Raw genomic sequence first — 21,732 nt, forward strand, 5'->3', positions numbered from 1 at the left:
TCCATAAGGACAGTGACCCGGGTCCTCGGCAGCGTGAGGCAGCAGTGCTAACCACTGCATCATCATGCCGCCCTTAATCTAATACCATCCTTGACCAAACCTATAGTTATCCATCACTGTGCAGTGTTTATCTCGCAACAGGAATGCATATTCCTTGACAATTACATTTTATTTTGAAACGTTCACCATTCATCTAGCAGCATAACGTTTCATCTAATTTCCTAATCTACTTCAGCCAACTCGGCACCTTCTACTTATGTAATTGGCTTCATTTCGTCTCAAATTCCTTAAAAAAAAAATTTAGAGTACCCAATTAATTTTTTCCAATTAAAGGGCAATTTAGCATGGCCAATCCACCTACCCTGCACATCTTTGGGTTGTGGGGGCGAAACCCACGCAAACACGGTGAGAATGTGCAAACTCCACACAGACAGTGACCCAGAGCCGGGATCGAACCTGGAACCTCGGTGCCGAGAGGCAGCAGTGCTAGTCACTGCGCCACCGTGCTGCCCTATTTAGTCTTAAATTCAATGTGAGATTTTCTGATCACACTTTCCCCAAGGATCCCTTATTATGAGATTACTAATTAACCCGGTTTCATTATACAAGACAAGATCTAAAATAGACTTCTCTGGTTGGCGCCTTGGGTATTGTTCCAAGAAAGTGTTCCATAAAGGAAACCTACTTTTGGCAATTTGATTTGTTCAGCCGGTATAACGTTCCTCAATGGTTATTCAGTTGACTTTGCTACAAGCAGCTCTTCTTTCTTCATTAACATGCAGCCCAACACTGTAGGTAGGGGCCTATTAACAACTGGCAGTGATTTTGCATCTTGTTAATTCTAGTCTCCACCCAAACTGAATTTACTCACCGTACTTCCACTCCTTGTCATTCTTTAATTATCAGGACTGTATCCCTTCCTTTCTATCTTGTCTGTCCAATAGTCAAGGACCATGGAAATTATTTAGCTGCCAATCAAATGTCTGTAATGGTTATTAAATCAAAACCATTTCTCTGTATCTGTACCATTAACATGTCTATCTTCTTAAGAATGTTTCACACATTCAGATAAAGTAACTTGAATGTTTTTCCCGGATTTGATTTTTCTCATTGATGCATTATTCCTGATATATTCACTGACGCTTCTTCTCACACTCTGCTTAACACATTCATCCCTGAACACTAAGGGGCAATTTAGCATGGCCTAGCTACCCAACCTACACATCTTTGGACTGGGAGGAATCCGGCGCACCCGGAGGAAACCCACACAGCTACGGGGAGAAAGCGCAAACTCCACACAGGCAGTCACCCGAGGCCAGAACTAAACCTGGTCCGAGAGAGACGCAGGGAAGAGACGGTCAGAGAGGAACGTGGGGAAGGGAGGGTCAGAGTCAGCGTGGGGAAAAGAGGGTCAGAGAGAGACGCAGGGAAGAGAGGGTCAGAGAGTGACGCGGGTAAGAGAGGCTCAGAGAGGGACATAGAGAGGGACGCGTGGAAGAGAGAATCAGAGAGGAACGCGGGGAAGAAAGGAACGTGGGGATGGGAGGGTCAGAGTCAGCGTGGGGAAAAGAGGGTCAGAGAGAGACGCAGGGAAGAGAGGCTCAGAGAGGGACGCGGGGAAGACAGGGTCCGAGGGGGACGCGGGGAAGAGAGGGTCCGAGAGGGACGAGCGTAAGATAGGGTCCGAGGGGGACGCGGGTAAGAGAGGGTCCGAGACAGCGTGGGGAAGAGAGGGTCAGAGAGGCTCACAGAGAGGGACGCGGGGAAGAGAGGGTCACGGGAAGAGAGGGTCACAGAGAGGGACGCAGGGAAGAGGGTCACAGAGGGACGGGGGTAAGAGAGGGTCCGAGAGGGACGGGGGTAAGAGAGGGTCCGAGAGGGACGCGGGTAAGAGAGGGTCCGAGAGGGACGCGGGGAAGAGAGGGTCCGAGAGGGACGCGGGGAAGAGAGGGTCCGAGAGGGACGCGGGGAAGAGAGGGTCCGAGAGGGACGCGGGGAAGAGAGGGTCCGAGAGGGACGCGGGGAAGAGAGGGTCCGAGAGGGACGCGGGGAAGAGAGGGTCCGAGAGGGACGCGGGGAAGAGAGGGTCCGAGAGGGACGTGGGGAAGAGAGGGTCCGAGAAGGACGCGGGGAAGAGAGGGTCAGGGACAGTGTGGGGAAGAGAGGAACGTTGGGAAGGGAAGGTCAGAGTCAGCGTGGGGAAAAGAGGGTCAGAGAGAGACGCAGGGAAGAGGGGGTCAGAGAGGGGCGCGGGGAAGAGAGGGTCACAGAGAGGGATGCGGGGAAGAGAGGATCAGAGAGGGACCCGGGGAAGAGAGGATCAGAGAGGGACGCGGGGAAGAGAGGATCAGAGAGGGACGCAGGGAAGAGAGGATGAGAGGGACGCGGGGTAGAGAGGGTCAGAGAGGGCCAAGAGGATCAGAGACAGCGTGGGGAAGAGAGGGTCAGAGAGGGACGTGGGGAAGAGATGGTCACAGAGAGGGGCGCAGGGAAGAGAGGCTCACAGAGAGGGACGCGGCGAAGATAGGGTCACGGGGGAGAGAGGGTCACAGAGAGGGACGCGGGGAAGAGAGGATCAGAGAGGGACGCAGGGAAGAGAGGATGAGAGGGACGCGGGGTAGAGAGGGTCAGAGAGGGACGCAGGGAAGAGAGGATGAGAGGGACGCGGGGTAGAGAGGGTCAGAGAGGGCCAAGAGGATCAGAGACAGCGTGGGGAAGAGAGGGTCAGAGAGGGACGTGGGGAAGAGATGGTCACAGAGAGGGGCGCAGGGAAGAGAGGCTCACAGAGAGGGACGCGGCGAAGATAGGGTCACGGGGGAGAGAGGGTCACAGAGAGGGACGCGGGGAAGAGGGTCTGAGACGGACGCGGGTAAGAGAGGGTCCGAGGGGGACACGGGGAAGAGAGGGTCAGAGACAGCGTGGGGAAGAGAGGAACGTGGGGATGGGAGGGTCAGAGTCAGCATGGGGAAAAGAGGGTCAGAGATGGACACGGGGAAGAGAGGGTCAGAGAGGGACGCGGGGAAGAGAGGGTCAGAGAGGGACGCGGGGAAGAGGGGATCAGAGAGGGACGCGGGGAAGAGGGGATCAGAGAGGGACGCGGGGAAGAGGGGGTCAGAGAGGGACGCGGGGAAGAGGAGGTCAGAGAGGGACGCGGGCAAGAGGGGATCAGAGAGGGACGCGGGGAAGAGGGGATCAGAGAGGGACGCGGGGAAGAGGGGATCAGAGAGGGACGCGGGGAAGAGGGGATCAGAGAGGGACGCGGGGAAGAGGGGATCAGAGAGGGACGCGGGGAAGAGGGGATCAGAGAGGGGCGCGGGGAAGAGGGGATCAGAGAGGGACGCGGGGAAGAGGGGATCAGAGAGGGACGCGGGGAAGAGGGGATCAGAGAGGGACGCGGGGAAGAGGGGATCAGAGAGGGACGCGGGGAAGAGGGGATCAGAGAGGGACGCGGGGAAGAGGGGATCAGAGAGGGACGCGGGTAAGAGGGGATCAGAGAGGGACGCGGGGAAGAGGGGATCAGAGAGGGACGCGGGGAAGAGGGGATCAGAGAGGGACGCGGGGAAGAGGGGATCAGAGAGGGACGCGGGGAAGAGGGGATCAGAGAGGGCCAGAGAGGGACGTGGGGAAGAGATGGTCACAGAGAGGGGCGCGGGGAAGAGATGGTCACAGAGAGGGACGCGGGGAAGAGGGGATCAGAGAGGGACGCGGGGAAGAGGGGATCAGAGAGGGACGCGGGGAAGAGGGTCTGAGACGGACGCGGGTAAGAGAGGGTCCGAGGGGGACACGGGGAAGAGAGGGTCAGAGACAGCGTGGGGAAGAGAGGAACGTGGGGATGGGAGGGTCAGAGTCAGCATGGGGAAAAGAGGGTCAGAGATGGACACGGGGAAGAGAGGGTCAGAGAGGGACGCGGGGAAGAGAGGGTCAGAGAGGGACGCGGGGAAGAGGGGGTCAGAGAGGGACGCGGGGAAGAGGGGGTCAGAGAGGGACGCGGGGAAGAGGGGGTCAGAGAGGGACGCGGGGAAGAGGAGGTCAGAGAGGGACGCGGGGAAGAGGAGGTCAGAGAGGGACGCGGGCAAGAGGGGATCAGAGAGGGACGCGGGGAAGAGGGGATCAGAGAGGGACGCGGGGAAGAGGGGATCAGAGAGGGACGCGGGGAAGAGGGGATCAGAGAGGGACGCGGGGAAGAGGGGATCAGAGAGGGACGCGGGGAAGAGGGGATCAGAGAGGGGCGCGGGGAAGAGGGGATCAGAGAGGGACGCGGGGAAGAGGGGATCAGAGAGGGACGCGGGGAAGAGGGGATCAGAGAGGGACGCGGGGAAGAGGGGATCAGAGAGGGACGCGGGGAAGAGGGGATCAGAGAGGGACGCGGGGAAGAGGGGATCAGAGAGGGACGCGGGGAAGAGGGGATCAGAGAGGGACGCGGGGAAGAGGGGATCAGAGAGGGACGCGGGGAAGAGGGGATCAGAGAGGGACGCGGGGAAGAGGGGATCAGAGAGGGACGCGGGGAAGAGGGGATCAGAGAGGGACGCGGGGAAGAGGGGATCAGAGAGGGACGCGGGGAAGAGGGGATCAGAGAGGGCCAGAGAGGGACGTGGGGAAGAGATGGTCACAGAGAGGGGCGCGGGGAAGAGATGGTCACAGAGAGGGTCGCGGGGAAGATAGGGTCCGAGAGGGGCGCGGGGAAGAGGGGGTCAGGCAGGGGCGCGGGGAAGCGAGGGGGACTCGGGGAAGAGAGGGTCAGAGAGGGCCGTGGGTCAGAGGGGGTCAGAGAGGGCCGTGGGTCAGAGAGGGTCAGAGAGAGCCGTGGGTCAGAGAGGGTCAGAGAGGGCCGTGGGTCAGAGAGGGTCAGAGAGGGCCGTGGGTCAGAGAGGGCCGTGGGTCAGAGAGGGCCGTGGGTCAGAGAGGGCCGTGGGTCAGAGAGGGCCGTGGGTCAGAGAGGGCCGTGGGTCAGAGAGGGCCGTGGGTCAGAGAGGGCCGTGGGTCAGAGAGGGCCGTGGGTCAGAGAGGGCCGTGGGTCAGAGAGGGCCGTGGGTCAGAGAGGGCCGTGGGTCAGAGAGGGCCGTGGGTCAGAGAGGGCCGTGGGTCAGAGAGGGCCGTGGGTCAGAGAGGGCCGTGGGTCAGAGAGGGCCGTGGGTCAGAGAGGGCCGTGGGTCAGAGAGGGCCGTGGGTCAGAGAGGGCCGTGGGTCAGAGAGGGCCGTGGGTCAGAGAGGGCCGTGGGTCAGAGAGGGCCGTGGGTCAGAGAGGGCCGTGGGTCAGAGAGGGCCGTGGGTCAGAGAGGGCCGTGGGTCAGAGAGGGCCGTGGGTCAGAGAGGGCCGTGGGTCAGAGAGGGCCGTGGGTCAGAGAGGGCCGTGGGTCAGAGAGGGCCGTGGGTCAGAGAGGGCCGTGGGTCAGAGAGGGCCGTGGGTCAGAGAGGGCCGTGGGTCAGAGAGGGCCGTGGGTCAGAGAGGGCCGTGGGTCAGAGAGGGCCGTGGGTCAGAGAGGGCCGTGGGTCAGAGAGGGCCGTGGGTCAGAGAGGGCCGTGGGTCAGAGAGGGTCAGAGAGGGCCGTGGGTCAGAGAGGGTCAGAGAGGGCCGTGGGTCAGAGAGGGTCAGAGAGGGCCGTGGGTCAGAGAGGGCCGTGGGTCAGAGAGGGCCGCGGGTCAGAGAGGGCCGCGGGTCAGAGAGGGCCGCGGGTCAGAGAGGGCCGCGGGTCAGAGAGGGCCGCGGGTCAGAGAGGGCCGCGGGTCAGAGAGGGACGCGGGTCAGAGAGGGACGCGGGTCAGAGAGGGACGCGGGTCAGAGAGGGACGCGGGTCAGAGAGGGACGCGGGTCAGAGAGGGACGCGGGTCAGAGAGGGACGCGGGTCAGAGAGGGACGCGGGTCAGAGAGGGACGCGGGTCAGAGAGGGACGCGGGTCAGAGAGGGACGCGGGTCAGAGAGGGTCAGAGGGGGACGCCGGGAAGAGAGGATAAGAGAGGGACGCGGGGTAGAGAGGGTCAGAGAGGGCCAAGAGGAACAGAGACAGCGTGGGGAAGAGAGGATCAGAGAGACAGCGTGGGGAAGAGAGGATCAGAGAGACAGCGTGGGGAAGAGAGGATCAGAGAGACAGCGTGGGGAAGAGAGGATCAGAGAGACAGCGTGGGGAAGAGAGGATCAGAGAGACAGCGTGGGGAAGAGAGGATCAGAGAGACAGCGTGGGGAAGAGAGGATCAGAGAGACAGCGTGGGGAAGAGAGGATCAGAGAGACAGCGTGGGGAAGAGAGGATCAGAGAGACAGCGTGGGGAAGAGAGGATCAGAGAGACAGCGTGGGGAAGAGAGGGTCCGAGAGACAGCGTGGGGAAGAGAGGGTCCGAGAGACAGCGTGGGGAAGAGAGGGTCCGAGAGACAGCGTGGGGAAGAGAGGGTCCGAGAGACAGCGTGGGGAAGAGAGGGTCCGAGAGACAGCGTGGGGAAGAGAGGGTCCGAGAGACAGCGTGGGGAAGAGAGGGTCCGAGAGACAGCGTGGGGAAGAGAGGGTCCGAGAGACAGCGTGGGGAAGAGAGGGTCCGAGAGACAGCGTGGGGAAGAGAGGGTCCGAGAGACAGCGTGGGGAAGAGAGGGTCCGAGAGACAGCGTGGGGAAGAGAGGGTCCGAGAGGGACGCGGGGAAGAGAGGGTCCGAGAGGGACGCGGGGAAGAGAGGGTCCGAGAGGGACGCGGGGAAGAGAGGGTCCGAGAGGGACGCGGGGAAGAGAGGGTCCGAGAGGGACGCGGGGAAGAGAGGGTCCGAGAGGGACGCGGGGAAGAGAGGGTCCGAGAGGGACGCGGGGAAGAGAGGGTCCGAGAGGGACGCGGGGAAGAGAGGGTCCGAGAGGGACGCGGGGAAGAGAGGGTCCGAGAGGGCCGCGGGTCCGAGAGGGCCGCGGGTCCGAGAGGGCCGCGGGTCCGAGAGGGCCGCGGGTCCGAGAGGGCCGCGGGTCCGAGAGGGCCGCGGGTCCGAGAGGGCCGCGGGTCCGAGAGGGCCGCGGGTCCGAGAGGGCCGCGGGTCCGAGAGGGCCGCGGGTCCGAGAGGGCCGCGGGTCCGAGAGGGCCGCGGGTCCGAGAGGGCCGCGGGTCCGAGAGGGCCGCGGGTCCGAGAGGGCCGCGGGTCCGAGAGGGCCGCGGGTCCGAGAGGGCCGCGGGTCCGAGAGGGCCGCGGGTCCGAGAGGGCCGCGGGTCCGAGAGGGCCGCGGGTCCGAGAGGGCCGCGGGTCCGAGAGGGCCGCGGGTCCGAGAGGGCCGCGGGTCCGAGAGGGCCGCGGGTCCGAGAGGGCCGTGGGTCCGAGAGGGCCGTGGGTCCGAGAGGGCCGTGGGTCCGAGAGGGCCGTGGGTCCGAGAGGGCCGTGGGTCCGAGAGGGCCGTGGGTCCGAGAGGGCCGTGGGTCCGAGAGGGCCGTGGGTCCGAGAGGGCCGTGGGTCCGAGAGGGCCGTGGGTCCGAGAGGGCCGTGGGTCCGAGAGGGCCGTGGGTCCGAGAGGGCCGTGGGTCCGAGAGGGCCGTGGGTCCGAGAGGGCCGTGGGTCCGAGAGGGCCGTGGGTCCGAGAGGGCCGTGGGTCCGAGAGGGCCGTGGGTCCGAGAGGGCCGTGGGTCAGAGAGGGTCCGAGAGGGACGCGGGTCAGAGGGGGACGCGGGTCAGAGGGGGACGCGGGTCAGAGGGGGACGCGGGTCAGAGGGGGACGCGGGTCAGAGGGGGACGCGGGTCAGAGGGGGACGCGGGTCAGAGGGGGACGCGGGTCAGAGGGGGACGCGGGTCAGAGGGGGACGCGGGTCAGAGGGGGACGCGGGTCAGAGGGGGACGCGGGTCAGAGGGGGACGCGGGTCAGAGGGGGACGCGGGTCAGAGGGGGACGCGGGTCAGAGGGGGACGCGGGTCAGAGGGGGACGCGGGTCAGAGGGGGACGCGGGTCAGAGGGGGACGCGGGTCAGAGGGGGACGCGGGTCAGAGGGGGACGCGGGTCAGAGGGGGACGCGGGTCAGAGGGGGACGCGGGTCAGAGGGGGACGCGGGTCAGAGGGGGACGCGGGTCAGAGGGGGACGCGGGTCAGAGGGGGACGCGGGTCAGAGGGGGACGCGGGTCAGAGGGGGACGCGGGTCAGAGGGGGACGCGGGTCAGAGGGGGACGCGGGTCAGAGGGGGACGCGGGTCAGAGGGGGACGCGGGTCAGAGGGGGACGCGGGTCAGAGGGGGACGCGGGTCAGAGGGGGACGCGGGTCAGAGGGGGACGCGGGTCAGAGGGGGACGCGGGTCAGAGGGGGACGCGGGTCAGAGGGGGACGCGGGTCAGAGGGGGACGCGGGTCAGAGGGGGACGCGGGTCAGAGGGGGACGCGGGTCAGAGGGGGACGCGGGTCAGAGGGGGACGCGGGTCAGAGGGGGACGCGGGTCAGAGGGGGACGCGGGTCAGAGGGGGACGCGGGTCAGAGGGGGACGCGGGTCAGAGGGGGACGCGGGTCAGAGGGGGACGCGGGTCAGAGGGGGACGCGGGTCAGAGGGGGACGCGGGTCAGAGGGGGACGCGGGTCAGAGGGGGACGCGGGTCAGAGGGGGACGCGGGTCAGAGGGGGACGCGGGTCAGAGGGGGACGCGGGTCAGAGGGGGACGCGGGTCAGAGGGGGACGCGGGTCAGAGGGGGACGCGGGTCAGAGGGGGACGCGGGTCAGAGGGGGACGCGGGTCAGAGGGGGACGCGGGTCAGAGGGGGACGCGGGTCAGAGGGGGACGCGGGTCAGAGGGGGACGCGGGTCAGAGGGGGACGCGGGTCAGAGGGGGACGCGGGTCAGAGGGGGACGCGGGTCAGAGGGGGACGCGGGTCAGAGGGGGACGCGGGTCAGAGAGGGACGCGGGTCAGAGAGGGACGCGGGTCAGAGAGGGACGCGGGTCAGAGAGGGACGCGGGTCAGAGAGGGACGCGGGTCAGAGAGGGACGCGGGTCAGAGAGGGACGCGGGTCAGAGAGGGACGCGGGTCAGAGAGGGACGCGGGTCAGAGAGGGACGCGGGTCAGAGAGGGACGCGGGTCAGAGAGGGACGCGGGTCAGAGAGGGACGCGGGTCAGAGAGGGACGCGGGTCAGAGAGGGACGCGGGTCAGAGGGGGCCAAGAGGATCAGAGAGGGACGCGGGGAAGAGAGGATCAGAGAGGGACGCGGGGAAGAGAGGATCAGAGAGGGACGCGGGGAAGAGAGGATCAGAGAGGGACGCGGGGAAGAGAGGATCAGAGAGGGACGCGGGGAAGAGAGGATCAGAGAGGGACGCGGGGAAGAGAGGATCAGAGAGGGACGCGGGGAAGAGAGGATCAGAGAGGGACGCGGGGAAGAGAGGATCAGAGAGGGACGCGGGGAAGAGAGGATGAGAGAGGGACGCGGGGAAGAGAGGATCAGAGAGGGACGCGGGGAAGAGAGGGTCCGAGAGGGACGCGGGGAAGAGAGGGTCCGAGAGGGACGCGGGGAAGAGAGGGTCCGAGAGGGACGTGGGGAAGAGAGGGTCTGAGAGGGACGCGGGGAAGAGAGGGTCTGAGAGGGACGTGGGGAAGAGAGGGTCTGAGAGGGACGCGGGGAAGAGAGGGTCTGAGAGGGACGCGGGGAAGAGAGGGTCTGAGAGGGACGCGGGGAAGAGAGGGACCTGGGGAAGAGAGGGACATGGGTCAGAGAGGGATGCGGGGAATAGAGGGCCAGAGACAGCCTGGGGAAGAGAGGGATGCGGGGAAGAGAGGATCAGAGAGGGACGCGGGGAAGAGAGCATCAGAGAGGGACGCGGGGAAGAGAGGATCAGAGAGGGACGCGGGGAAGAGAGCATCAGAGAGGGACGCGGGGAAGAGAGCATCAGAGAGGGACGCGGGGAAGAGAGGATCAGAGAGGGACACGGGGAAGAGAGGGTCCGAGAGGGATGCGGGGAAGAGAGGGTCTGAGAGGGACGCGGGGAAGAGAGGGTCTGAGAGGGACGCGGGGAAGAGAGGATCAGAGAGGGACGCGGGGAAGAGAGGATCAGAGAGGGACGCGGGGAAGAGAGGATCAGAGAGGGACGCGGGGAAGAGAGGGTCTGAGAGGGACGCGGGGAAGAGAGGGTCTGAGAGGGACGCGGGGAAGAGAGGGACCTGGGGAAGAGAGGGACATGGGTCAGAGAGGGATGCGGGGAATAGAGGGTCAGAGACAGCATGGGGAAGAGAGGGATGCGGGGAAGAGAGGATCAGAGAGGGACGCGGGGAAGAGAGCATCAGAGAGGGACGCGGGGAAGAGAGGATCAGAGAGGGACGCGGGGAAGAGAGCATCAGAGAGGGACGCGGGGAAGAGAGCATCAGAGAGGGACGCGGGGAAGAGAGGATCAGAGAGGGACGCGGGGAAGAGAGGATCAGAGAGGGACGCGGGGAAGAGAGGATCAGAGAGGGACGCGGGGAAGAGAGGATCAGAGAGGGACGCGGAGAAGAGAGGGTCAGAGAGGGATGCGGGGAATAGAGGGTCAGAGACAGCATGGGGAAGAGAGGGACGCGGGGAAGAGAGGGACCTGGGGAAGAGAGGGACATGGGTCAGAGAGGGATGCGGGGAATAGAGGGTCAGAGACAGCATGGGGAAGAGAGGGATGCGGGGAAGAGAGGATCAGAGAGGGACGCGGGGAAGAGAGCATCAGAGAGGGACGCGGGGAAGAGAGGATCAGAGAGGGACGCGGGGAAGAGAGCATCAGAGAGGGACGCGGGGAAGAGAGCATCAGAGAGGGACGCGGGGAAGAGAGGATCAGAGAGGGACGCGGGGAAGAGAGGATCAGAGAGGGACGCGGGGAAGAGAGGATCAGAGAGGGACGCGGGGAAGAGAGGATCAGAGAGGGACGCGGAGAAGAGAGGGTCAGAGAGGGATGCGGGGAATAGAGGGTCAGAGACAGCATGGGGAAGAGAGGGATGCGGGGAAGAGAGGATCAGAGAGGGACGCGGGGAAGAGAGCATCAGAGAGGGACGCGGGGAAGAGAGGATCAGAGAGGGACGCGGGGAAGAGAGGATCAGAGAGGGACGCGGGGAAGAGAGCATCAGAGAGGGACGCGGGGAAGAGAGGATCAGAGAGGGACGCGGGGAAGAGAGGATCAGAGAGGGACGCGGGGAAGAGAGGGTCTGAGAGGGACGCGGAGAAGAGAGGGTCTGAGAGGGACGCGGGGAAGAGAAGGTCTGAGAGGGACGCGGGGAAGAGAGGGTCTGAGAGGGACGCGGGGAAGAGAGGGTCTGAGAGGGACGCGGGGAAGAGAGGGTCTGAGAGGGACGCGGGGAAGAGAGGGTCTGAGAGGGACGCGGGGAAGAGAGGGTCTGAGAGGGACGCGGGGAAGAGAGGGTCTGAGAGGGAGGCGGGGAAGAGAGGGTCTGAGAGGGAGGCGGGGAAGAGAGGGTCTGAGAGGGAGGCGGGGAAGAGAGGGTCTGAGAGGGAGGCGGGGAAGAGAGGGTCTGAGAGGGAGGCGGGGAAGAGAGGGTCTGAGAGGGAGGCGGGGAAGAGAGGGTCTGAGAGGGACGCGGAGAAGAGAGGGTCTGAGAGGGACGCGGGGAAGAGAGGGTCAGAGAGAAACGTGGGGAAGAGAGGGACTTGGGGAAGAGAGGGTCAGAGACAGCATGGGGAAGAGAGAGATGCGGGGAAGAGAGGATCAGAGAGGGACGCGGGGAAGAGAGGATCAGAGAGGGAAGCGGGGAAGAGAGGATCAGAGGGGGACGCCGGGAAGGGAGGATCAGAGAGGGACGCGGGGTAGAGAGGGTCAGAGAGGGCCAAGAGGATCAGAGACAGCGTGGGGAAGAGAGGGTCAGAGAGGGACGGGGGTCAGAGAGGGACGGGGGTCAGAGAGGGTCAGAGAGGGACGTGGGTCAGAGAGGGACGCGGGTCAGAGAGGGACGCGGGTCAGAGAGGGACGCGGGTCAGAGAGGGACGCGGGTCAGAGAGGGACGCGGGTCAGAGAGGGACGCGGGTCAGAGAGGGACGCGGGTCAGAGAGGGATGCCGGGAAGAGAGGATAAGAGAGGGACGCGGGTCAGAGAGGGACGCGGGTCAGAGAGGGATGCCGGGAAGAGAGGATAAGAGAGGGACGCGGGTCAGAGAGGGATGCCGGGAAGAGAGGATAAGAGAGGGACGCGGGGTAGAGAGGGTCAGAGAGGGCCAAGAGGATCAGAGACAGCGTGGGGAAGAGAGGGTCAGAGAGGGCCAAGAGGATCAGAGACAGCGTGGGGAAGAGAGGGACGGGGGTCAGAGAGGGACGGGGGTCAGAGAGGGACGGGGGTCAGAGAGGGACGGGGGTCAGAGAGGGACGGGGGTCAGAGAGGGACGGGGGTCAGAGAGGGACGGGGGTCAGAGAGGGACGGGGGTCAGAGAGGGACGGGGGTCAGAGAGGGACGGGGGTCAGAGAGGGACGGGGGTCAGAGAGGGACGGGGGTCAGAGAGGGACGGGGGGTCAGAGAGGGACGGGGGTCAGAGAGGACGGGGGTCAGAGAGGGACGGGGGTCAGAGAGGGACGGGGGTCAGAGAGGGACGGGGGTCAGAGAGGGACGGGGGTCAGAGAGGGACGGGGGTCAGAGAGGGACGGGGGTCAGAGAGGGACGGGGTCAGAGAGGGACGGGGGTCAGAGAGGGACGGGGTCAGAGAGGGACGGGGGTCAGAGAGGGACGGGGGGTCAGAGAGGGACGGGGGTCAGAGAGGGACGGGGGTCAGAGAGGGACCGGGGGTCAGAGAGGGACGGGGGTCAGAGAGGGACGGGGGTCAGAGAGGGACGGGGGTCAGAGAGGGACGGGGGTCAGAGAGGGACGGGGGTCAGAGAGGGACGGGGGTCAGAGAGGGACGGGGGTCAGAGAGGGACGGGGGTCAGAGAGGGACGGGGGTCAGAGAGGGACGGGGGGTCAGAGAGGGACGGGGGTCAGAGGGGGACGGGGGTCAGAGAGGGACGGGGGTCAGAGAGGGACGGGGGTCAGAGAGGGACGGGGGTCAGAGAGGGACGGGGGTCAGAGAGGGACGGGGGTCAGAGAGGGACGGGGGTCAGAGAGGGACGGGGGTCAGAGAGGGACGGGGGTCAGAGAGGGACGGGGGTCAGAGAGGGACGGGGGTCAGAGAGGGACGGGGGTCAGAGAGGGACGGGGGTCAGAGAGGGACGGGGGTCAGAGAGGGACGGGGGGTCAGAGAGGGACGGGGGTCAGAGAGGGACGGGGGTCAGAGAGGGACGGGGGTCAGAGAGGGACGGGGGTCAGAGAGGGACGGGGGTCAGAGAGGGACGGGGGTCAGAGAGGGACGGGGGTCAGAGAGGGACGGGGGTCAGAGAGGGACGGGGGTCAGAGAGGGACGGGGGTCAGAGAGGGACGGGGGTCAGAGAGGGACGGGGGTCAGAGAGGGACGGGGGTCAGAGAGGGACGGGGGTCAGAGAGGGACGGGGGTCAGAGAGGGACGGGGGTCAGAGAGGGACGGGGGTCAGAGAGGGACGGGGGTCAGAGAGGGACGGGGGTCAGAGAGGGACGGGGGTCAGAGAGGGACGGGGGTCAGAGAGGGACGGGGGTCAGAGAGGGACGGGGGTCAGAGAGGGACGGGGGTCAGAGAGGACGGGGGTCAGAGAGGGACGGGGGTCAGAGAGGGACGGGGGTCAGAGAGGGACGGGGGTCAGAGAGGGACGGGGGTCAGAGAGGGACGGGGGTCAGAGAGGGACGGGGGTCAGAGAGGGACGGGGGTCAGAGAGGGACGGGGGTCAGAGAGGGACGGGGGTCAGAGAGGGACGGGGGTCAGAGAGGGACGGGGGTCAGAGAGGGACGGGGGTCAGAGAGGGACGGGGGTCAGAGAGGGACGGGGGTCAGAGAGGGACGGGGGTCAGAGAGGGACGGGGGTCAGAGAGGGACGGGGGTCAGAGAGGGACGGGGGTCAGAGAGGGACGGGGGTCAGAGAGGGACGGGGGTCAGAGAGGGACGGGGGTCAGAGAGGGACGGGGGTCAGAGAGGGACGGGGGTCAGAGAGGGACGGGGGTCAGAGAGGGACGGGGGTCAGAGAGGGACGGGGGTCAGAGAGGGACGGGGGTCAGAGAGGGACGGGGGTCAGAGAGGGACGGGGGTCAGAGAGGGACGGGGGTCAGAGAGGGACGGGGGTCAGAGAGGGACGGGGGTCAGAGAGGGACGGGGGTCAGAGAGGGACGGGGGTCAGAGAGGGACGGGGGTCAGAGAGGGACGGGGGTCAGAGAGGGACGGGGGTCAGAGAGGGGACGGGGTCAGAGAGGGACGGGGGTCAGAGAGGGACGGGGGTCAGAGAGGGACGGGGGTCAGAGAGGGACGGGGGTCAGAGAGGGACGGGGGTCAGAGAGGGACGGGGGTCAGAGAGGGACGCGGGGTCAGAGAGGGACGCGGTCAGAGAGGGACGCGGGTCAGAGAGGGACGCGGGTCAGAGAGGGACGCGGGTCAGAGAGGGACGCGGGTCAGAGAGGGACGCGGGGTCAGAGAGGGACGCGGGTCAGAGAGGGACGCGGGTCAGAGAGGGTCAGAGGGGGATGCCGGGAAGAGAGGATAAGAGAGGGACGCGGGGTAGAGAGGGCCAAGAGGATCAGAGACAGCGGGGAAGAGAGGGTCAGAGAGGGACGTGGGGAAGAGATGGTCACAGAGAGGGGCGCGGGGAAGAGAGGCTCACAGAGAGGGACACGGGTAAGAGAGGGTCTCAGAGAGGGACGCGGGAAGAGAGGGTCTCAGAGAGAGGCGCGGGGAAGAGAGGGTCTGAGAGGGACGCGGGGAAGAGAGGGTCTGAGAGGGACGCGGGGAAGAGAGGGTCTGAGAGGGACGCGGGGAAGAGAGGGTCTGAGAGGGACGCGGGCAAGAGAGGGTCTGAGAGGGACGCGGGGAAGAGAGGGTCTGAGAGGGACGCGGGCAAGAGAGGGTCTGAGAGGGACGCGGGGAAGAGAGGGTCTGAGAGGGACGCGGGGAAGAGAGGGTCCTGAGAGGGACGCGGGGAAGAGAGGGTCTGAGAGGGACGCGGGCAAGAGAGGGTCTGAGAGGGACGCGGGCAAGAGAGGGTCTGAGAGGGACGCGGGCAAGAGAGGGTCTGAGAGGGACGTGGGGAAGAGAGGGACGCGGGGAAGAGAGGGTCAGAGAGGGACATGGGTCAGAGAGGGATGCGGGGAATAGAGGGTCAGAGGCAGCATGGGAAGAGAGGGATGCGGGGAAGAGAGGGTCCGAGAGGGACACGGGGAAGAGAGGGTCCGAGAGGGACGTGAGGAAGAGAGGGTCCGAGAGGGATGCAGGGAAGAGGGGGGAAAGAGAGGAGCGTGGGGAAGAGAGGGACGCGGGGAAGAGAGGGTCAGAGACAGCGTGGGAAGAGAGCGTCAGAGGGACGTGTGGAAGAGAAGGGCAGAGAGGGGCGAGTTCCTCATATTAGAGGCTGCCAGCAATTCTACAGTTAAAGTTAATCTGAAAGTCATTCCATTCTGTTTAATGTTCCCAGTTTCTCCCTTGGTGCTTACAGCTGCCGCTCCTTCTGCTCCATCTCTCTCTGCAGCGATTCCATTTTGATTTCCAGTTCATGCTTGAACTTGTCACTCCTTTCGTCACTGTATTCTGATCCTTCTCTGCTTGTTGTAATCTGGTGCAAGTTAAATCAATTCTGGGTAAAACTGATGCTCACACCAGGGGTGAGGATGGAAAACATAACAAAAGGACAACAAAAGGAAACAGGATGCAAACATCAGCAAATTAAACAGTAAGGAATGTGAGCTCAGTTTAACAAACTGAACTAAGATGCCGACACCAGTTTTTGGATTTACAATTTTAATGGCTCCTTGACAAAAGAACAATCACAAACTGTTTTCCAGCATATCCGACACAGCATTATTACTGATTTAACAACGGTTGGATACTCAGATAAGACCACTGAAATAACAAGGGGTGTTATTTGGTGTAAAAACTAACCCGGAAATGACAGCATATAGATATAACTAGGGGCTGGCGCCATCCAAACATATACACAGGGAAGGAAATATCAAGCTCCTAATCCTAGAATCCTACATTGCTAGGATTTCAAAATTACAATATTGCCCATCATCCTTAACACTCAAACAGGCCTAAATATTCTCAGTACCGTGTTTTCAGTGAAACTGCTGGTGAGAATTGAAGCAGGTCATTTTACCACCAGCATCACCATCTCCACAACACATTTGGTATCCTGCTGCTTGGGTACTGATCCTTACACAAGTTCTCAGCCAGCATCCGTGCACGCCACTATGGGGTATGGTTCACAGGCACCAATGCCAGGGGGTACCTCACCAGACAGTTACTGTATGGAGCAGCTCCTCACAGAACCCAGGCTAGGAGTTGATACCGGAATCCTCCCCCACCCCCAAAAAAAACCAGGAATAGTACGGATAGCTGGGAGGGGCAGGGAGAGCAACTAGTGAGTCAGGGGAGCTTTTCTGCAATTGTAAAGTTCTTTTGTAAAAGCATGGCAGAGTTTCGGGTTCTGAACCCAAGGATGTACTGCCCCAGAAGGGATGCAACAAAGCTTAGAGGGATAAGAGGGTCGTACAGAGATTGAACAGTAGACTAATTCTCTCTGGAGTTTAAAAGTATGAGGTGGTTTTATTGAAACGTAAAAGATTCTAAGGGGTTTACAACATCGGGAAGAGCAGTGGGGGGGGGGGGGGGGGGAAGAGAAGAGAAAGAGCATCATGGACAGGACATTCAGGGAGAAAGATTTGTAAATAAACAAGGTGGGCGTGTTTAATGAATATTTGGAAGTATATTCTGTCCCTTGGTCATTCCGATTCTAACATATCCTCTACCGAATACACTCTGAAATTACATCCTTAAGTTTAGCATCTTAGAATTAAGCTATAAATTAATGGACACGAATTAAGATATAAATTCTAAATATTATTCTCTCTCCCAACACACTTCAAACATGAGATTGCAACAGTTCGTGTTTGATCCAATAAATCTTTGTCACTAATGAGGTCATCAAATAGGACAAGTAGGGAGAAGCAAATGGCAGAAAAATAAAAAATAAAAGAGAAGAAAGAAAGAGATGTTAATAGCAGTGATATTTCCAAACAGTGTAGCAGCAATGTATCTCAATTCAATGAGTAATGTTAAGGCTATTCTTAACATTACTCATGGGCGAGGAGGAGGATATACAACACTTGTAGATGAGGTGGTAACTGAGAGCTCTGTTCTGTAGTCAGGAACCTCCTCAGAGTCCCTTTTTACAGCTAGAGAAACCCGCCGATTGGGACCCACCTAACAAATACTACTAGACGTTTCATTTTTCTATACAGTCTTGAGCCCGCAACCGAGTGGGTAATCATTTGGCCAGCTTCCTTGTAAGCCAAAACTGTCTTTTGGTAAAGATAAGGTAAAGTTGCCATAGTCCCAGGTGACCATAGGCTGCTTTCCCTTTTGAGTGGGGGAGCTGACTGGTGGTGATTTAACCTGAGGATCACCACACCTCAGGCGAGGAGCAAGTTTGAAAAGGTGGGGCCTTCCCAATCGGGGAATATGAGTGAAGTCAGACGAGTCAGTTACTGCAGTTAGGAGAGATGGTATCTTGGAGGGGCATCAAATGAAGCTTTGTGGGTAGAGCTTAGGAATACAAAAGGGACACCCACATTGCTAGGTGTTGATGAGAGGCCTCCAGATAGTCAGTGGGAAATTGAAAAGCAAATGTGTGTGCAATTTACGGAGGGGTGTAAAAATAATAATAGGGTAGTAATGTTAGGTGATTTCAACCTACCCAACATTAAATCGGGATAGTCATTGTGTTAAAGACTTAGGTGGAGTTCTTAAAACGTGTACAGGAGAACTTTTTAGCTCAATATATCGCGGGTTCAACAAGGGATGGCACAGTGCTGAACCGAAAGCCGGGTGGGTGTTCGATGTTTTGGAGGGGGAGCATTTTGGTGATAGCGACCACAACATGGTACAATTTAAGCTGGTTATGAATAAAGAAATAGACAAGATGCAAAAGAAGGTTTTGCATTGGAGAGAGGGGATTTAGTAAAATATGACAGGATTTGGCCACGGTAAACTGGAAAGGGTTACTTGTGGGGAAATCTACAAAAGAACAGTTTGGGGCGGGGGGGGGGGGGGGGGGGGGGTGTATACAGGCCCAACATATTCCCTCCAGGATGATAGGAAGGACTAACAAGCCCAGAGAACCATAGATGACCAGAGACATTCAGGATAAAATGAGAAAGAAAAGAAAGAGGCTTTTAGCAAGTACAAGGGGAGCAAATCAGCGGAGGCATTAGTGGAGTACAGAAAGTGCAGGATGGAGATTAAGAAAACAATTAGGAGAGCAAAGAGGGGACATGAGAAATCTCTGGCTGGTAAAAGTAGGGAAAATCCCAAGATATTCTATAAGTGAAGAGGATAACCAGTGAAAGAGTAGGGCCCATTAGGGACCATGGGAGGAATCTGTGGGCCGAGTCAGAGAACATTGGTAGGGTGTTGAACGAATACTTCACATCTGTCTTCACCCAAGAGAATGAGGATGTAGGTATGGAATTCGGGGAGAGACGGTGAAGCGAGGGAGGAGATTGAAGGGGTTACTTTTTAATTCCTCTCTGGCCATGGAGCAAGTGCTAACGGATTGGAGAACAGCCAATATGGGTTGTAGAGACAAGCCAGGGAACTAGAGATCAGTGAGTATCATGTCGGTGGTAGGAAAACTATTGGAGAAAATTCTGAAGGCGAGAATCAGCTCCACCTGAAGAGGCAATGTTTGATCAGGAATAGTCAGCATTGCTTTTGTCAGAGGGAGGTCATGCCTAACAAATTTGATTGAATTTTTTGAGGTGGTGAGCAGGTGTTTAGGTGTAATTGATATGGATTTCAGCAAAGCCTTTGACAAGGTTCCACATGGGACTTATAAAGAAGGCAAATGCACATGGGATACAGGGTAACTTGATATGGTGGATTTAAAATTGGCTTAGTTGTAGGAGACAGAGGGTGATGGCAGACGGCTGCTTTAGTGACTGGAAGCCAGTGTCCAGTGGCGTACCACAGGGATCTGTGCTGGGCCCCCTATTGTTTGTCATTTATATAAATGACACAGATGACTATGTCAGGGGTAGGATCAGAAAGTTTGCAGATGACACAAAGATTGGCCAGTGGTTAACAGTGAGGTTGAGTGTCTTGGGTTACAGGAAGCTATAGACGGATGGTCAAATGGGAAGGGAAGTGGCAGATGAATTTCACCCGGAAAAGTGTGAGGTGATACACTTTGGAAGGAGTAGTGTAACAAAGGAGCATTCAATGAATGGCCTGACATTGGGACATTCCGAGGAACAACAGGACCTTGGAGTGTTTGTCCATAGATTTCTGAAGCAGAAGGGCAGGCTAATTGGGTGGTGAAAAAGGCATATGGGATACTTGCCTTTAATCAATCGAGGTGCAGATTACAAAAGCATGGAGGTCATGTTGGAGTTGTATAGAACTTTGGCGAGGCCACAGCTGGAGTACTGTGTGCAATTCTGGTCGCCACATTATAGGAAGGGTGTGACTGCACTGGAGGGGGTGCAGAGGCGATTCAGCAGGATGTTGCCTGGGATGGAACATTTAAGTTATGAAGAGAGGTTGGATAGGCTTGGGTTATTTTCGATGGAGCAGAGAGGAGTGACCTGATCGTGGTGTACAGGATTATGAGGGGCATGGGCAGGGTGGATAGGGGGCAGCTGTTCCCCTTAGTTGAAGTGTCAGTTACGAGGGGAACAAGTTCAAGGTGAGGGGCGGGAGGTTTAGGGGAGATTTGAGGAAAAACATTTTAACCCAGAGGGTGGTGACGGTCTGGAATGCATTGCCTGGGGTGGTGGTAGAGGCGGGCTGCCTCATATCCTTTAAAAAGTACTTGGAAGAAGGCAGCACAGTGGCGCTGTGGTTAGCACTGCTGCCTCATGGCGCTGAGGTCCAGGTTCGATCCTGCTCTGGGTCGATCCCTGCTCTGGGTCATTGTCCGTGTGGAGTTTGCACATTCTCCCCGTGACTGCGTGGGTTTCGCCCCAACAACCCAAAGATGTGCAAGCTGGGTTGATTGGCCACGCTAAATTGTCCCTTAATTGGAAAAAAATAATTGGGTACTCTAAATTTATTTTAAAAAAAGAAACAAAAAGAACTTGGATGAGCACTGGCACGTCCATACAAACATTCAACGCTATGGGCCAAGTGCCTGGCAAGTGGGAGATTAGGTATACAGGTTAAGAGCTTTTTATGTGTCAGTGCAGACTTGATGGGCCGAAGGGCCTCTTCTGCACTGTATTATTCGGTGAGTCCATCATCATGAGTGTTTGTAAATCTGATCCTAGTCACACTTCATACCCAATTCAGGAAGCAGATAGTACCAAAATTACTTTAAGTAGTTGGACTCAATAAAAACAGTGCTGGAAAAACTCAGCAGGTCTGGGCAACATCTGTGGAGAGAGAAACATAGAGTTAATGTTTTGAGTTGAAGGTGACGCTTCTTCAGAGCTCCTCTTTCTCCAGACCTGCTAAGTATTTCCAGCACTTTGTTTTTATTTTGGATTCACAGCATTTTGCTTTAATTCTGGAATTAGATTAACTGTTCATTCACATTCTGAATTCTTGCAAAGCAACTGCACTCTTCCGGAGAAGGACTCTCCACTGAGCCACACAGTCCAGGAAATTCCCAGCTTTCTTTGCAGCTGCGTTCAGCCAGGACACCACAAATGGCAAATAATCTCAGTCCCTCAGAGTTGGGGAAAAAAAAAAAAATCAGCCAAACATCCTACTCCTGATGGTTTGTGACCTTTTCTGGAATATGTGCGCGCTGGTGGAAATCTAGCTTGCCGAGCAAGGGCAAGATAGTGGTACCAGGCTCATGCTGTCGGGAGATGATGCATATAGAATAATTGGATGGGTGAAGGAGAGAAGCCAGTGTCTGTAAAACTGCTGCAGAAGGGGAGGGGATTTACTGGGAAGTTGTACCTTTGCTCCATTCGTTTCATTGCAGCTGTAACTTGGTTGGTCTTCTCCTCCAGCCGACTCATCATCTCACTTTTCTGCTTCAAACCACCTTCAGAAGCCTAGATTCCAAAGAAAAGATGGTGGGAATCACTGAGCTCTTAAAACTAAAGCAGACAGAAAAATAGAAATAATTCCTGGATGGAAGGATTGTCCTATGAGGAAAGGTTAAATAGACTGGAGATTAGAAGAATGAGAGGCGATCTCATTCAAACATACAAAATTCATACTGCGCTCGACAGGATCGGTGTGGGAAGGATGTTTCCCCTGGGTGCTGGTGTCTAGAACCAATGGACACAGTCTCAGAATAAGGCCATTCAGGACTGAGATGAGGGGGAATTTCTTTGCTCAGAGGGTGGTGACTCGGAATTCCCTGTCCTAGCAGGGCTGTCCGTCACAGAGCATGTTCAACACAGCTCAATAGACTTCCGGTTGCGGCTATGCCTGGGTCGGTCGCACGTTCGGCAGCTCCGCCAAGAACGGACTTTTGGGCCCTTTTGAGGAGCCCCAGCGGCACTTGGACAGCGATTCCGGTGTGGGAAGGCAGCAGTAAGGGTCCCCCAGCATTGTATGGAGTGGACCAGGAGTGGAGCGATTAAAAAAAGTGGTTTATGGAGCAGAGAGGAGAGCGGGTGCGGAAAAGTAAGATGCCGGCAGGTGGAGACCAGGCAGCGTGGGCGCGGGAGTAGCAGGAGTTCCTGAAAAGCTGCTTTGCGGAGCTGAAAGCAGGAATGCTGGCCCCAATGAAGGCGTCGATAGAAAAGCTGGTGGAGACCCAGAAGGCCCAAGGGGCGGCGATTTGAGAGGTGC

The 21,732-nt window shown here is 59.7% G+C and overlaps 1 protein-coding gene across 1 annotated transcript in view; it reads right to left on the reverse strand.

Moving 5' to 3' along the window:
* Nucleotides 1-21,732, reverse strand: part of rufy2 (RUN and FYVE domain containing 2) — a 187,885-nt gene that overhangs the window by 27,365 nt on the left and 138,788 nt on the right. The window contains 3 exon segments of the mRNA XM_072478783.1: nt 15,417-15,489; nt 15,492-15,535; nt 20,887-20,984. Of these exon segments, the coding sequence (XP_072334884.1) occupies nt 15,417-15,489; nt 15,492-15,535; nt 20,887-20,984 (215 nt within the window).

This window comes from Scyliorhinus torazame, chromosome 16, assembly GCF_047496885.1.
Source record: "Scyliorhinus torazame isolate Kashiwa2021f chromosome 16, sScyTor2.1, whole genome shotgun sequence".
NCBI lineage: Eukaryota > Metazoa > Chordata > Chondrichthyes > Carcharhiniformes > Scyliorhinidae > Scyliorhinus > Scyliorhinus torazame.